The sequence below is a fragment of the Carassius gibelio genome, chromosome A8 (genome assembly GCF_023724105.1).
Source record: "Carassius gibelio isolate Cgi1373 ecotype wild population from Czech Republic chromosome A8, carGib1.2-hapl.c, whole genome shotgun sequence".
Lineage (NCBI taxonomy): Eukaryota > Metazoa > Chordata > Actinopteri > Cypriniformes > Cyprinidae > Carassius > Carassius gibelio.
Genome location: NC_068378.1, coordinates 13,887,781 through 13,905,229, shown reverse-complemented (window position 1 = coordinate 13,905,229; position 17,449 = coordinate 13,887,781). Strand labels below are relative to the sequence as shown.

At 34.9% G+C, this 17,449-nt stretch overlaps 1 protein-coding gene across 1 annotated transcript; it reads right to left on the bottom strand.

The window, feature by feature from the left end:
* Positions 1-1,005: 1,005 nt before the first annotated feature.
* Positions 1,006-8,685, bottom strand: LOC128018518 (sodium-dependent phosphate transporter 1-A). The gene is made up of 11 exons (XM_052604075.1): positions 8,538-8,685; positions 7,026-7,660; positions 6,162-6,302; positions 5,670-5,755; positions 5,433-5,529; positions 4,024-4,143; positions 3,705-3,917; positions 3,069-3,564; positions 2,120-2,305; positions 1,705-1,789; positions 1,006-1,607 (listed from the first exon to the last, which is right to left on the bottom strand). The coding sequence occupies exons 2-11, from the start codon at positions 7,372-7,374 to the stop codon at positions 1,443-1,445; spliced, it is 1,938 nt and encodes a 645-aa protein (XP_052460035.1). The 5' UTR covers positions 7,375-7,660; positions 8,538-8,685; the 3' UTR covers positions 1,006-1,442.
* Between the last annotated feature and the right edge of the window lie 8,764 nt (positions 8,686-17,449).

The following is a 17,449-nucleotide window of genomic DNA, read 5'->3' as shown; positions in this document are numbered from 1 at the left end:
AATAAATTAGAATGTCGTGGAAAAGTTCATTTATTTCATTAATTCAACTCAAATTGTGAAATTTGTATTTTAAATGCATTCAGTGCACACAAACTGAAGTAGTTTAAATCTTTGGTTCTTTTAATTGTGATGGTTTTGGCTCACATTTAACAAAACTCCACCAATTCACAATCTCAACAAATTAGAATATTCATAAAACCAATAAAAAAAACATTTAATGAATTGTTGGCCTTCTGGAAATTTACTCAATTTACTGGAACTCAGTACTTGGTAGCGGCTCCTTTTGCTTTAATTACTGCCTCAATTCAGCGTGGTATGGAGGTGATCAGTTTGTGGCACTGCTGAGGTGGTATGGAATTTGAATTTGACAGGAATTTGACACTGGCCTTCAGCCCATCTGCATTTTTTGGTCTCGTTCCTCATTTTCCTCTTGACAGTTCCTCCAGCCTCTACGACCTTGGTTTCCTCCTTTGGCAATGAATATTTGTGGCTCCTTGTGAAGGGTGTCAATGATTGTCTTCTGGACAACTGTCAGATCAGTCTTTTCCATGACTGTGTAGCCTAGTGAACTAAACTGAGAGACCATTTTGAAGGCCGGGGAAACCTTTGCAGGTGTTTTGAGTTGATTAGCTGATTGGCATCTCATCATATTCTAATTTGTTGAAATGTGAGTGAATTGGTGGTTTTTGTTAAATGTGAGCCAAAATCATCACAATTAAAAGAACCAAATACTTAAACTACGTCAGTCTGTGTGCACTGAATTTATTTAATACATGAGTTTCACAATTTGAGTTGAATTACTGAAATAAATGAACTTTTCCACAACATTCTAATTTATTGAGATGCACCTGTACACTTGCTTTATTAAACATTGAATTTCAATACTGCATTGAAAGCCGGTTTTTCACAGTTTTAGTTAAAAGAAACACAATTTATTATGTTTTGTACAAACTGCTTTATTTACAGGTTGAAATAAACATTTAATTCTGAAACATTTTTTTTTCACATGTCATGCAAGTATACGTACATATATATATATATATATATATATATATATATATATATATATATATATATATATATATAATACTGCCTTACAGCTTAAAGTATACATTTTTATTGTCAGAGGTTGAAACAGAATTTCAGTCAAGACTAACAAAATTTTTCTTAATAAAAATATGTGAGGCCCCAAGGAAAACTAAATAAACATTATTATACTACACATCTCACACATTTTACGGCTAAAGGATAATTTCCTTACACTATTAAGCACCTTAAATGTACAAAAATCACAACGTAAGAGTTTGATGTGCAGACATACACAGTCTTTGATTTGCTATGTACAGTACATATGATGGGACAGGATGAAGAGGCATTACATAGTTGAGGCCCTTTTTTTGCACAAAAGTATTTACAAGGAATAAATGGTTTAACATAAAACATTAGGTCAGAGGCAATATAACATAATAGAAGAGTGCCATTATAGCAGCACTGATGAGGCCAGAAATTGGCACGGTCACAAACCATGCAATAAAGATATTCCGGAACAGAAGCCAATCAACGGCCTTCCTGGAGCGGAGCCAGCCAACTGACACCACTGATCCAACCTGTTCATAAACACACAAACAAAAAAGATAAAAGATTTTGACATTTGTTATTACAAATTAGAACTATATGGATTTAATCTACTAGTAAGTAATCCACCTTGCAATGAGTGGTGCTGACTGGGAGTCCAATGTTGGAAGCGACAACCACAGTTACAGCAGAGGCGAGCTCAATGCTAAATCCACTGAGAGACAGACATGATGATTATAATAAGCTCTTTAAGCATCCTTAAACACAGCAAAGGACTGTTTGAATGGAAAACGTACTGTGGCATTGTCAAAATGTCAATACTAAAGACAAGACAAATGTGGTGCTTGAGGGAAATTCCATGAGACAAGGAGTTAAACTGTTTGTTTACACTGACAGTCAACAGAGATAAGAAAGTGGGAACCAGGCCCATAATCCCCATGAGAACCACGGTGATAAAACTGAACTATAAATTCTGATCCCACAAATAAGCACTCTTATCAGTTTCTGCTCAGAGGAGGTATTATGGTAATTAGATGCTTGTTACCTTGAGGGAGTGATGGGAGTCAGGTCTTTGCCCATGGTTTGCATGACCCGCCGACCCCAAACCCAAAGGCCTGTACAGATACCCACTCCACCATACAGGAGCAACCAAATTGGTGTAGGAGCACTGGGTGCTACAGAAGCGCTTTCATAAATCAGCCAGAGTGCAACGAGAGGGCCAATCGCATTACTGTAAGAAAGAAATGGTGTGTAATGTTATCAGTTAGAGATTAGCACTGTCCTCATTATAAAGCAATGTGAAAAAAGGGTCAGAAATGCAAGATATACACTAAAGTGTAAACTTTAAAGGTTGGTAAGATTTTCTTTTCATCTTTTTTTTTTTGTTAAATAACTGTTTATGTTAATATGAAAGTGAAAGTAAAAAAAAAAATTCTAATGAAATTTATCCTGTGATGACAAAGCAAATGTTTTTGGCAGCCATTACTCCAGTCTTCAACAACATATTTCTTCAGAAACCCTAAATTCAAAAATGCTGATTTGGAGCTCAAGAAAATAAATAAATAAATAATTTTGAAAACAATTTCATATAGAAATATTTTGTAACATTATAAGTATCTTTACGGTGACTTTTCATTAATTTAATGGATCCTTACTGAAAATATAAAATTATTTAAAGAATATATATATCTTACTGTACAGAATGCAAACATTTGAATGGTTATATACTGTATCTATGCCATATCATTTATAGGGTGACATTAAGTGTGATTACTGCTCATTTACGCTATTTTTACATTTAGGTACTTTTATACTAAAGACTTATTGATTATGTTACATGTAATCTTTAGCAAATTTCAAAATGAATATCCATGTTTCAAAATCTATATTCTAATGCTATGAGTGCTAAATTTACTAAGTTCATTTTTATTTTTCAATTATTTTGGACAAAATATATATATATATAAAAAAAAGGTATATTATTTCTCTCATACCTAACATCATTCCCACCATGTGCAAACGATCCAAAGCACGCGGTGAGAATCTGCAGGAACTGGAAGAGTGTGGCCACCTCTGTCTTGTCAATCTCAAGCTCATCCGTCTCTTCTTCCAGTGAGCCTCTTCTGACTGTTTCGTCCCCCATCTCCACTGTCAGACCTCCATCTCCAGCAGCAACCTCTCCATCAGCCACAGCAGTAAAATAACTGTTAAAGCTGTTGTACCGTGAGCGCCTTTTCTCTCCATCCAGTCCGGTCCGACTTCCCTCCCCATCCTTCAATGATCCATGTATTCCGTAGATGGCCATGGTGTAAGAAGTATAACTGTTGTTGCGGCGGATGGGTTTGTCTCCCATCTCTCCCATGCATTCGCCCACCTTGGCCAAGTGAAGTTTGTGCAGTAGATCCTTGTAGATTCCAGAGTCTTTGTGTACGGTGTGAAACTGGCTTCCGTTCAAGTCTGGGACAGGAATTCCAGCACTGCCATTTAAAGCTACAATGGATGACCAAAATTATAGATTAGAGAATTAGTACTTCAGTCGAAAGAAAGAAAATAAAGCTTAATCAGTTCATTAAAACACAAACAGAAGTTACAGTTAATCCAATGTATTTATCATTTATCAAGAGACTGACCGTGAGTGCAATCTAGATCTTTGGTGTCAAAATCTTTGTTGTCCAGGTCGGTTTCTGCTGAACCTCCGATGTCAAAGGCCACCTTGCTGTCAGCAGGGGGTGTCTGTGGAACAGGAGAGTAGCTTTGAGGTGAGGCAGGATGGTCCACGGGGCCATTTGAGGGTGGCTTCTTTTCAGTCAACTGTGTCCCACTAGCGTTGGCAATGTTCTGACCTGAAAAGGAGGAAATAATTACAGAAATAAAGATATTTAGCAACAAAAACACAAAAAACTAGCCCGAATTCCAAAATTCCAAACATGACATGATGTAAATATTTACCTTTCATCTTCTTCTTTAACCGTGGACACACAATGAACCAGACCACCACAGCAGTCAGCAGGGCACAGCCAAGTGAGATCAGCAGAGTGCCCCACCATGCTATCCTATCGAATCCCAACACTGTAGAATAAAGAAAAGAGAGAGATTAAAACTTAACATGTTTAGTGATAAACACTACTATATATTCTGCATTTTAATTCTGAAAAGTCTTTCATTGCTCCTGAAAAGTTAGTGGGTTTCACTAAATTAGCAAATTAGCATTAGCATAACTTCAAACTTGGCTCAAAAGCAAAACTGTGTAAATAAGTCAACTTTAAATACAAGTATTCTATTAAAAATTCTAAATGGAAGCAAACGTTTATACAATTTTATGTTTAAAATGAGGTCGAAAAAGGAGGCTGAAAACTTCTTTTTTTATCATTTGAGCTTATGGCTAAGTTAATTTTCAGTTCCTTTGAAAGAACAGAACCACTAACGTTATCAAACAACAGCTGGGGCTGCACCAATATACATAAACTCGCTAGTTCAAACTTATGTGCCCTCCAGAAGCTTGCATTCTTCAGGTGAATGACGCCCTGTGGTGCCATCCCAAAGAGGCACAAATTCACTATCACAGACCTTTTCCTGGACTGTGCCCAGCTGGTGGAACTAATACTAGCACTTACCTGTTATCCATTCTATAAAAAAAAACTAGGTTTGTGTACTGTGCTAGACTAACTGAGACTTGTCACAGCAAATGTATACTGTTGCTCTCTCGTTTGTCTGTTTGCTTCTATTGGTCTCCTCATATGTTGTTTTGGATAAAAGTGTCTGCTAAATGATTAAATGTAAATGTAAATGAATACATGATCATGTGCATGGCTCAAATAACCAGGAAGAGGGTGGCCTTTGATTCACTGATTAGTACACAGACTCAATGAGAACTTTTGGTTCACAGTGGCTTTTTTAAAATCTTCAGTACATCATGATCCCCGGAAGTTTGCTTATGAGAACAGATTGTTGGACTTGGGCCAAAATTATATTTCATAACTTTATTATTGCATCAACAAACTGTACAGACAGCTACAATACAAATTTTCAATACGGTGTACTGTGTTTAACCCACCAGACTTTATGTGTTTGTGAATGTGGAAGTAAATTAACAGGGGGTTAATTAATGACAAATGAGGGACGGGTCCTGTATGCATACATCTGATCATGACATCTGATCATGACATGACATGTGATCACAATTTGGGGAAAAAATATTCCTCAAAAGGCTAAATCTGACATAACCTCCTTTTAATGATATTTGGAGACATAGGAAAATCAATTCATAAAGAAAACTCATAGCTATTGATAAAGAAAATTCAAATTCAGTAAAAAAATATAAAAATAATAATAATAATTTAAAGAAGAAAAAAACTTACTTGGCGCTCCTGTAAACATGATGGAGAACAGATTGATTCCCATTGTAACAGCATAGAAAACTGGTAATGCTCTTAAACCATTTGGCACTGGATCCTCCTGGAATACATGGAAATACTCTCATTTAGCACATGGGAAAAAGCATATGTTCTTCTTTTATTGACAACAACAAGAGATTAAAAAGTACCAAAACATACACTGGCACATATGTAAGAGGTAAGCTCTGAATTGCTTTTTACCTTATTCAAGATGTACTTGCGGATAAAGTAGAAGAGAATGGCAGACATAATGCCAGAGAGAAGAGGTGAAAGAAACCAAGAGGCAACTGGAACATATATATATCAATTGGTTACACAATAATCATAATATAACATTTAAACAGTGATGTTATTCTCTCTTATCTTAAAATTGTATGGCCCAAAATTTCTCAGGGCTGCACGCCAAGTTTCAACAAACCCAACGTGTCACCAGGGCTAAGCATGTGACCATGTTTCCTGTGTAGTCCAAAATGTTCTGTTCCATAAATAGATCTCATTTGGGTCATGTGAAAAAAAGAATAAAACTAAGAGATCTGCATTAAATCATGCTGGGGTTGTCTTCCCATTTACTGTTTATGGGGTCACGTGGGAAAATATTATCTTTCCATTAACTGACTCAATTTTGGGGAAAAAATAAAATAATCTGACTAAGCACGCTTACGCAAAATATCAAAAATACTCAGTTTCACATACCAATGCGAAGCAATTCCAGCCATTTGACCCCGTGATGACCTCTAGCAACCATGGAAAATCCGATTGTGGCGCCCACAATGCAGTGTGTCCCAGAGATGGGGAGTTTCAAGAAGGAAGCTACAAGCTGCCAAACAGCAGATCCTGTAACAGAAAAAAAACATACTGTAAGCTTTTAACGTGACCAACACAAGTCATGACAGCACGATAGAGTTCCAACCTGGGTGACAAGCTCATAATTGACTGCATTCAGCATAATTGCCTTAACTCGTGTGACTATGATGGACATTTTTGGATATGTTATGTACTGGCTTTGTATGAATTATTTTACTGAAAGTGTTTTGACCTCTTGTATCACTTGCTGGTTTGGAAATGCTACAGTGGAATAAAAAAGTTTGCTATGTAAAGTCCTTGGTTTTCCCAATGATAGATCTAGAACAAATTTATCAAACCAGATGCATTAGCAAAGCGATGAAAATTGCATCTGATCATATGCACCCATTGTATGATAACTTTGAGCTTTTGCCTTCAGGTCGAAGATTTAGGATGCCAGTTTTTCTTGAAAATAAGAGAGGAAATCCTTTTTACCATAAGCAGTGAAATGTCTAAAATATCTGAAATAAAGAAATTTATTTTTTTCTCATTTTTGTGTTCTTGTTGCTGTGTTGCATCTATGTGAAACCCATGTTGAAACCACTAAAACAGGAGATAATAAAGGTACTACTACTACTACTAAAAGAACCCAGTAACTCAAAAATATATTATTTTATGCTCCACAGAAGAAATAAAGCCATAGTGATTTGAAACAAGAGGATGAGAAGATTATTTTTGACATGAATTATCGCATTAAATTAAGTATGCACTCACCAAACATTGCACTGATGGAGCCAGCCATCAGCACAGCCTCTGAGCCGTTGTACATATGAACATCGATGATACCCGAGCGGATGGTTTCACTGACTTTGGCCCCCAAAAGTATGGCACCCACTGTCTCAAAGATGGTGGCTAAGATGCAGGCCTGGCGCATGGTCACTACACCAGAACCCACTGCTGTACCGAAGGAATTGGCTACATCGTTGGCACCCACAGAGAACGCCAGGATAAAAGCGATGACGAAGCCCAGCACCAGCAGCCAGAGAACACCAGACATGTCTGTCTGTGAGGCTGCTGTTAGCATGGTAACTGTTGCTAGGGATGCTAGTGTAGTAGATTCCATTGCTGGAGAGTAAGTGCACTACTGGCCTATTGTGAATCAAACTGAGCTGGATTATTGAGGTATTTCTTCTTAATAAATAAATAAATATCCAAAGTAATTAGAATACAAAAAAAAAAAAAAAATGAACAGTCTACCTCTACAAATGAAAATGATAATATCAGAAAGTAAAAAGCAACTGTTAGCTACATATACTAATAACAGTAAGGGCTTTGCATTGACTTTGGGTGGCTACACGGACAGAGACATCCATTGTGGATTAGATTTTAGTAGTGTTTGATGGTACATTCTAGAAAAGAAAGAGACATTTGGATGCATTAGAGACTTTAAGACCTGACTATAAAAAAAGCACAAAACAGAAACACACAATTAAAGTAAACCACACTACTTTTATATGCCTTTATTTAGACATTTTTGGGGGTGCAAAATAGCCTAACCTAGTACACGACAATGAAACATTCCAAAAAACATTTGAAGGGATATTAAGCTCTACTGTGTGCCAGTGTAAGTAGTCAAGTAAAGAATTTCTAAAACAAAGTGCAATATTAATTTGAAAAAAGAAGCTTAATAACGCTTCATTAAGCATGCTATTTGAATATGTGCCTGAAAATACTTTTCATTTTGATGGCAACTTTGTAACACAGACTATTACGTGCCTTCGGAGATCAGATGATCTTAAGAGACTCAGAATATACAAATGTGCAAATTTCAGCTTCATACAAAACACTAGAGCACATGCTTCTTAGAGTAGTAAAGGAACTGTTGAATTACGTATTATTCTATGAAAACAGGTGTTTGTGACTATACACAGAGTTATGATGTTCACTGACCACATTTACATGCACAAGAATACCCTGAATAATTATAATTAGTTAATTTTCCAATTATTTAAGTGTTGTGTATGAGTGATATTAGATACAGACAGTTGAAGGCCTACATTTCTAAGTAAAGTCTCAAGAACAACTTTGTACATCTCTTGTGAGCTGACATGAACGAAAAGTAATGATTTATTCAATTACCAACATCTTATCAACTTTGCCCTGGAGGAAAAATCCACTCTTGAATAAACAATGATGAATTCTGCAACCCTGTTGTAACCCAGCACTAACTGCCAGATGTAAATGTAATACAGATAAAGTTTAAAAGTAACTAAACAGAGTACTCACCAAACGTCTTGAATGACTTCTGCTTGATCGGTTACGTTATCAGTAAATTGACTGATATACGAATGCTCAGTTCCTGTGTAAAACACACAAGGTAAATATGACCCTGAAAACTTTCTTAGCCTTTAACTCCACGACTCAACTAACTGTAGCTCAGTCCTGTCTGTTATATATAATTACTAGAGAAGGAGGGGAGAGGAAAGAGAACCACACCTCCAGAGGATCATGAGACTTCTGTGAAAGGCAAAGACTTTTAATGGTTAGCCAGAAGTTTGCACCAAATTACCAATTGTACTTAAGGTTTCGTAATGTAGACACATGTGCCTCTGTGTTACTTTTCTCCATGAAACCTGACCATATACTTATGTATAATATAACAGCAATGGGCTGTGAAATAAATATTACATAACTTTGTGTTTTACAAGAGCTCATTCACAGACTCCTCTTATAGCAAAAAAAGCTAAAAAATAAAGTGCCATTAAAAGAAACCTTTGATTAAACATACACACACACAAAAAAAGAAAGAAAAGTAATTATGTAATATTGCTCTATTGCTGTTATACCAAATTGTTCTTATTAACATGAATTCATTAATTTTGGTAATTTGCTTAGATAACGGAAAACTGTTTTAAACTCAGAACAGGATGAATCTTTATACAATTACCAATCTCTAATCATTTATTAGTTCACAACACTTATGAACATGTCTTTTTCCATTATCAGTCACTAATGAACTTCCTTTTTTCCCATGACACACATCTAATGAGCGTCAGCAACTGTGCCAGGACACTGCTAACATCTTTCTTCATGTAATTATTTACCTTTTCAAAGTGATTAATGGTATGTTTGATTTGGAAAATGCCTTCTCAGCTCAAAAAAGGAAAGATGCAGATATTTTTGGATCAAACTTTGTACTTTGAGTAGACCGGAGGGGCCTAGACCGAGGAACTGTCAACACACAATGTCATGGAGATAATTTCCATGTCAGTGACCCACAATCTTCACGTCACGTTTGGCTGTGCATCTTCATTACAGTACTTCATATTGGTTATTGTTTCTTTTGAAAGAGAATTTAAATGTGACAAAAATGTTCATTCAAAGAGATCATGGTTAATCATCTTAATTAAAGCATGGCTACTTAAAGGCTCACAATAGATCTGTCCTAGATGATGATGCTGACCCCGAGGACATCATGTCTGCTGCTACAAACATTTAAGATGTATAGATGATATATATATATATATATATATATATATATATATATATATATATATATATATATATATAAAATAAGAAGGTATTATCTTATTTAAATCCGTTACGTTTTTAACTTGTAAAGGAATATTTTCAATATAGCAGTGCTCAGTCTATCAAGACAAAACTACTGTTCAAAAATTTCGGTCAGCAGCCATTACTCCAGTCATATGATCCTTTAAATCACGTTAACACTGATAATATGGTACTCAAGAAAAAGGCTTACTGTTATCAATGTTGAAACAAACAAAAATATTCACATACATTTTTCCAGCATTCTTAGATGAATTGAAAGTTAAAAGGGACAGCATTTATAAGATATGTATTTTTTTTTTTAATAATGTAAAAGTCTTTACAGTCATTTTTCATCAATATATACCCTTGCTGATCGAAAGAACTAACTTTTGAACAATATTGTATGAATATGGATATAAACATCATGTTGTGTCTTTGCACTTCATATTTGCTCAGTCACGGGGAGTGAGGAATTTTCCCTACAGGATTTTTTGTTTCCACACAAAACCCTGACTCCAGTCCAGACCACAGACAGCTCCATGTGAAACACAGAGGAGGGTTCTGGATCGAGGCCAGACCAAAATGAAAAGAGCCTGTTGTTGTATTTGTCTGAAATGGCAGGTTTGTTACTCTTCCTTTTAATTCAGAGAATGGCTGATGTTGCTTATCATTAACCTGGCAGTTAGTCTTGTGAAATCAGCCTTGACATTTTGAACTTACTCCTACGAAGCAGTTTTCAAACATAATATTTCCACTCTGTTTTTACAAAACGGATAACCTTCTCATTTAAACTCTCTCTGAGAACATACAGCAAAATGAAAAGTGATTTTCATCCTCTCAGGCACAAAGTGGCAGTTGTGTTTTCCCCCAAACCACGCGCTTAACCTGTATTTAAACTTGACGCGTAGGAAAACAGGAAAGGAATCTTCAGACTAAATAGTTTGGTTTTGCCGCGCGTCTCACCCACATGTGTCTGCAGGCTGCTCAGCCCATCCACCAATAGGTTAGCAGTCTGACACAGAGCAGGAAGATGCTAAAATAAGCTGTTTTCTTCCTGCTCTGTTGAATGCTGCTGAACTGGGTGACATAGATCTCTGAAGCCAAGTATGCTCTGCTCTATTTTTTTTCTCACTCATAAAATAGACATATAGGTCACAGGATTAAAATGGTGCCACTATACGTAAACCACTAGTAGTTACTAGTCACTACTAGTTAATCACAATAGAATGTTGCATGTAAAAAGTTAATGAAAATATATGTACCATTGTATGTAAATATAAATATATGAATAATATAAACAAACACTGAATGTGAGGCACTACACAATGCATGATGGGAGGATGAAAATAGAACAACTGTTTAAAATTTGATATATGATAGGTAATAATCCAAGCATAATAACAGATGTCCTAAATAATTCAGTGCACTGATGATAATGTACTGTAAACTGTGTACAATAATTAAACCAATGATTACAGTTTTTACAGGGGGTGTTTTAGAGAACCTCTCTGTAAATTCCAACATGTTTGCAGTTCAGTGTCAAATCACAGACTGAAAGTTCAATCATTTTCCGAAATATATCTGGTAAAATTCAATGATCTCATATGTTTCTCAATTAAATATAGAACTTTATTTATTTATTTATTTTACCATTTAGATGTTGGATTTTTTAAATAATATATTAACAGCATACTTATGTTTTTAAAATGTTAAAAATAAAAAATAATATGAATGCATACTATATTAATAATAACAACATAATATATTAATAACAATAACATTATATATTAATAATAACATTTCAATACATAATTTTAATTAATCACAAATCATCAATAATTATTATTACACCACTTTTCTGCCTGCTGGGGCCAATATTCTGAAGTCTTCATATGCAATATTACATCCATTTATAGTTTTTATTACGTGTTGAGGAAATAGAGATGCAAAGTGATAAGGCTGTTGTACTGCACTGTACTGTACTCTACAGTTTGAATGTGACTCATAAAGCCTGATTATTGACACAACGCAACTGTCCAAAATGACACTGATACACTGAATGAACAAATCACCACACCCAAAATAACCACCAATTACATGCAATTTTACAAAGCCCATTACTGTAATTACACAGATAAAGCGAACAATGGGTAGCTAAAAATGAATGAGAAATGTTACATATCACGTGAAAGGGTAAATAAAAGATTATTTTGAAAGACTTTCCTCCTCTACTGAAAACATCACTTATGAAATGACAGATAATGACATGTGAACAGCTGTGGGAAGCCTGAACCATAAACACAAAGAAAAGAACTCACTGGCGTCTATCTAAATCAATATTTGCATTATAGGGTACAATGACAGGTTACCCAAGTGGGAGGTTTAATTTATTTATGTGCTTGGTGCTGTTTAGGATAATTGTTTAGGCTTTTCCATTTCACAGTGACAGCTAAATAGATGGTGTTAGCTGATTTTTCAGGGTCTTTTACCTAGACATCTTGTTAACATGAATCTAGAAACGCTCAATTAAGAAAGACTGTATGCTTAGACTTCATTTCATTAAGAAAAGACAATAACAGTGAAGAGAGCAGTGGGCAGATTTTTTCCCGCACATAAACAAGTCTATTTTAACAATAGTTTACACAGCTTTGCAATCATAAGCCGGGAACATGTTAGTGCTTGCCTGAGGCAAAGCAACCACATTGCCTCTGGTGCCAACATCTCCCATCAATAACTCTATTCAGAAACTTTTTCAAATGTGACCTCTGAAAGCAGTCGAGCCATGTCTGTCAGTAATATTTTCAGAGCAGGTGGACTCGTTTGCTCAGTTTGTTCATTCTTGTTTATATTAATGCTCGTCTTTACTCCTTTACCAATATACTAAAGCATATTCTTGCAATTCAAAACATCTGCTGAGCTCTTATACATAACAGAGTTGAGATGCAAACTGACCACAATTAGCTGTTTAATCTAATGCTTCTCTCTTGGTTCTATAAAAAGCAAGTGATAGTTTATTAACTAAATCATGAGTCACAATAGGCTGATATTCATTTACTGGTAACATATTTACTCATTGCTTATTATAATTACTAATTATCAGTTTTAGTTAACTTTTTGTTTTATGCATCCATTGCATTGCCACAGTGGTGATGTTTTATAGATTATTATTTGTGGAGACTGAACCTTTTTAGCCACAATGCCACTCACTTGAAATTCCCAACTGTTTATCTTTGACAGTATGGCACTTTGGTTACCAGCTTCCAGAGATTATAGAGAAAAGCACAGCGCAAAAGGCCACTAGATGACAGTAAAACACAAATTCACTATTAAGTATTTCACCTTTGCTTTTTTGAATCTACTATGCTATATTTAAAGTTGAGGTCCAATGTTGTGGGGGTCAGCAGTCCCTATGAGGAAAAATGCTTTATTAAAGTCTTAACTAAAAATTAAAAAAGGTTTGTGTGAGGGTTAGGGCGTGGGTAAGTGAAAGAAATATAATTAGTTCAGTATATAAACTATACAGTTTAATGGAAAGTCCTCAGCATGATAGAATAAGAAGGGTGTGTTTGTTTCTTTATGTTTTATTTTAGATTTAGATTACACTTTTTCATAATCAAACAATTTATTGTGCATTTAATATATATATATATATATATATATATATATATATATATATATATATATATATATATATATATATATATATATATATATATACTATTATTTATAATTTTCTTTTTTAATAATATGACATTTTACTGATGTTTTTTTATTATTCAGTCTTACATAACTGAATAATAACAAAGGAGAAAAAGAAAGACTAAACTTTATTTTTCACCTTCTTTATGAATTTTTGATAAATCCTATGCAATTACCTGAACTGATAATTTAGATATTTACATAAACTCAATAATTTAGTCGTAGGGTGAAAAATAAGACCTATAGCTAATCTATATTCAAAGTTTATAGCCTGGTTTGTTACAGCCTATTGCAGGTTTTATATGTTCTCGGAACTTGATCCCCTTGATCCCTGAACTTGATGTTTTTAATGTAATCTAATGTTTTCAAATTCCATTTCCAATTGAATGATTGCTTATTCATATGAAAATATATGCAAATTATAGCAAAATTGTGCCATAGCCTAATTCACAAGCAAAGGGTTAATCTTATTTATGCATTACCACAGGTTTGTTTTGTTTCCACCCATTATTTCCTCATTAGATTGTCCAAATAACTAACGATGTATAGCGATGGTAATCCCCCCCCCACCCGCCTGAACTGTTACAGTTAAAAACCCTGATTCAACATGCAAATAAACCCCTTAAAAGTAGTTCACAAGGAACATGCTGTTTATCTGTCCTCATCATCTCTCTTTATTTTTTTCCTCCATCTGTCACTCCTTCATTTGCCACTTCCCTCCCTCCATTCCCTCGCCAAACAGGATCGGTTGGATCACTCAAAGCAATTTTCTCAGAAGCAAGGAATGTCTGCATGTGTATTTATGCATAAGTTGTGTGTGTGACCTTAAAGGCTTGTTGTGGCCTGTATGGTACGCTTTCAACCTCCCCCACCAAAAAAAATCCCTTACAGCCTCGGCTTGTGGCACCCTGACTTAAGTGGCATTAGGGGAAAAAAGGTGAAGAGTAATATGAAAAAAAAAAACAGCAAAATGACTAGTCCACAAACATTTTCCTAAAGTGAATTAATCACACACATGTTGCCTGGGCTCCCTGGAAACGCAGCCAAGCCTGAAGAGCAGGCAGAAGAGGAGCAGACAGTTGATGTGTCACAGACTGTGCTGGTGCTGACTTACCTGTCTGTCAGACCTGTGAAGGTGGGAATATGAAGGTTTGGTTGAATGTCTTTTTGAACTGTAATCCTACGGAAGTGACTCAGAAGCATGAACATTCAATTACTGGAATAATGCAGGGAGTGCTGCACAACACATAAAGGTTGAGTCTGCATCAATCAGAAGGCTTTGGCTATCAACTTTCTCTCCAAACAATAAATAGTGAATTTGGACACACAAGTTTAAATAATTGAATACTATTTGTATGTTTTGGTGGGACTATTAAATATTATGAACAGCAAGTCCAGTCTATGAGTGACTACATAATTTAAATAAGAATAACAAAATCACACAAGCAAAAGTGTTACTGTCGAGTCTAAATATGAACATATAGCTCATGTGCAGATGTGATATTGCTTTTATATAACATTTCAATAAACAAGAAGTTAATATTGTTTAATTTACATTTTAGAGACAATATTAACAATTACTTTTCAACTGATCTGCCATCTAAAACTGTTTCAGTCAAAGCCACAGCAGCACCGTTGAGCGTTTTCAAGCAACACAACACAACACAACCTGCTGGGGCCTGTAGCATGATGGTAGTTGAACAAAGTGAGAGGTACAGGATTAGTTTCAAGTTGACAAAACCAAACCACTCCAATCCGGCTTTGTTGGTACCATAATGCTAATCATCAACTTTTTTGTAAGCTCAGGCTTTGATCCCGAGTTTGTGGAGCACGTACACATGAATGTGCAACATAATTGGTGAACAGCCAATCACATGCCTTGCAACACTGAACAAGTGTGATTCAATTCTCGCGAGAGACCCAATGAGATTCAAAAATCTTTTGCTAAAGGTTAAGAGATTGAAGAATATGAGTAATTTTTAACTTATTTAGAATGAAGAAAGTACTTTTCCATGAAAAAGGACAAATAAAATAAATGAATTGCTCTCACAAGTGAAACTTGACACAAAAAAAGTCACTTGGTAATGCAGTAACACTTTAGAATAAGATTCCATTAGTTAATGTTAGTTTATGTATTAATTAACATGAACAAACAATGAACAATACATTTCTTACTGTATTAATTAATCTTTGGTAATGTTAGTTAATGAAAATCCAGTTATTCATTGTTAGTTCATGCTAATTCGCAGTGCAATAACTAATGTTAACAAGCCCAACGTTTGACTTGAATAATGCATTTATAAATGTTGAATTTAAAATGAACTAAGATTAATAAATGCTGCAGAAGGATTGTTCTTACTTAGTTTATGTTAACTAAAGTAGTTAATTAACATTAACTAATGGAACCTTATTCTATAGTGTTACCGACAATGCTTTAAAAATGACTACTGATAAAGCAAGATTATTTCTTTTATTTGTCCACTTTATAAACAAGTAATTATTTCATTGTAAATCCATTAAAATTCATCATATTCTTCAATCTCTTAGCTGTTAGCAAAATCTTTAACCTTTAACCTGTAAATAAGGCTCGTGAATGGCTGTTTGCCAGTGATGTCACACATTCATGTGCACATGCTCCAAAAACTCAGGATCAAAGCCTGAGTTGACAAAGAAAGTTGATGACCAGCATCATGCTACCAACAACGCCCGATTGGAGTGGTTTGGTTTTGTCAGCTCAAAGCTAATCTTGTAACTCTCAATTTGTTCATCTACCATCATGGTACAAGCCTCTGGTTAGCTGTGGAGCGTAAGTTACTATGGCAAAGAACGCCGCTAAAAGCCAAGCCACTTTCATGGTACCTGAAACCCAGGATTGGTGCAAACTGACCTGGCTTGCCAGCTAATCTGGCTTCATGGTACAGGCCCCTTGAGTTCCTGAGTGAATCAGTGTGTTTGAGTGAATGATTCAATGACTCAGTCATAAAGAGAGTCACTTGTAGACAGCTGGTGTATCCAGGTAACCTGCAAAACGATTAATTGAAAAATATCAATAGCAATCCACAGAAATAAGTAAGTCAGTCAATAGGTAAGTCAGTTAATACATACATACACATTCCAGGGTTCGACTTGTTGAGCTAACAAACTTTTGAAGTTTTTTTTTTTTTTTTATTCAAAGAATATCTAAAATTTATAAACATGACATTTAGTCCAAAATATAAGCATATTAATTTGAAAAAGCATATATATTAACATTGTAAATCTAGCAAAGTATTTATATAAATGAATGTACTTTTACAATACTATACTTTATTACTTTAACTTTTAATATTAACTTGGCATTAAATAAATAAATAAATAAATAAATAAATAAATAAATAAATAAATAATAAAACAGTAAACATTGTTGCGATGATGTTTCTAATACAATGGCTGAGATAAATTTGACATTTGATATAACCTTTCTCTCTCTATGGTTTCCTCTTTCTGAAAGTTTTTTTTTTTTTTTTTTTTTTTTGCAGTTGGAGTAAATGGCAACCTCAGAAAAGTCCATCAGATTCCATGACTGAAACTAAATTACACAATAATTTTTTACATTCTGCTGGAAAATCTGAGTTTGTTTTTTGCTAGTTTAGTTCACTTCTTTAGGGTACCACCCTAGTCCTGAAATGAATATAAAATGTAAGGCAATGACTGATGTCAGAAGGAATCTGTTTCAACACAAGCTTTGACATGGATAGGAGGGTGCGGCCTTTTAAAAACCTGCTTCTCCTCTGAAAAGCTCTTGAAAACTTTTGATCCATTTTAAATGCTGATTCAATCCATGATTATTGTTGAAGGATGATATTCAGAATTCAGAGTGGCCCACGCAGACCCATACCTTTCTCCCTTTGACTTGAGGAATTATAAGATCACCTCACGACAAACCACAGTATGTGTAGCCTGAGGGA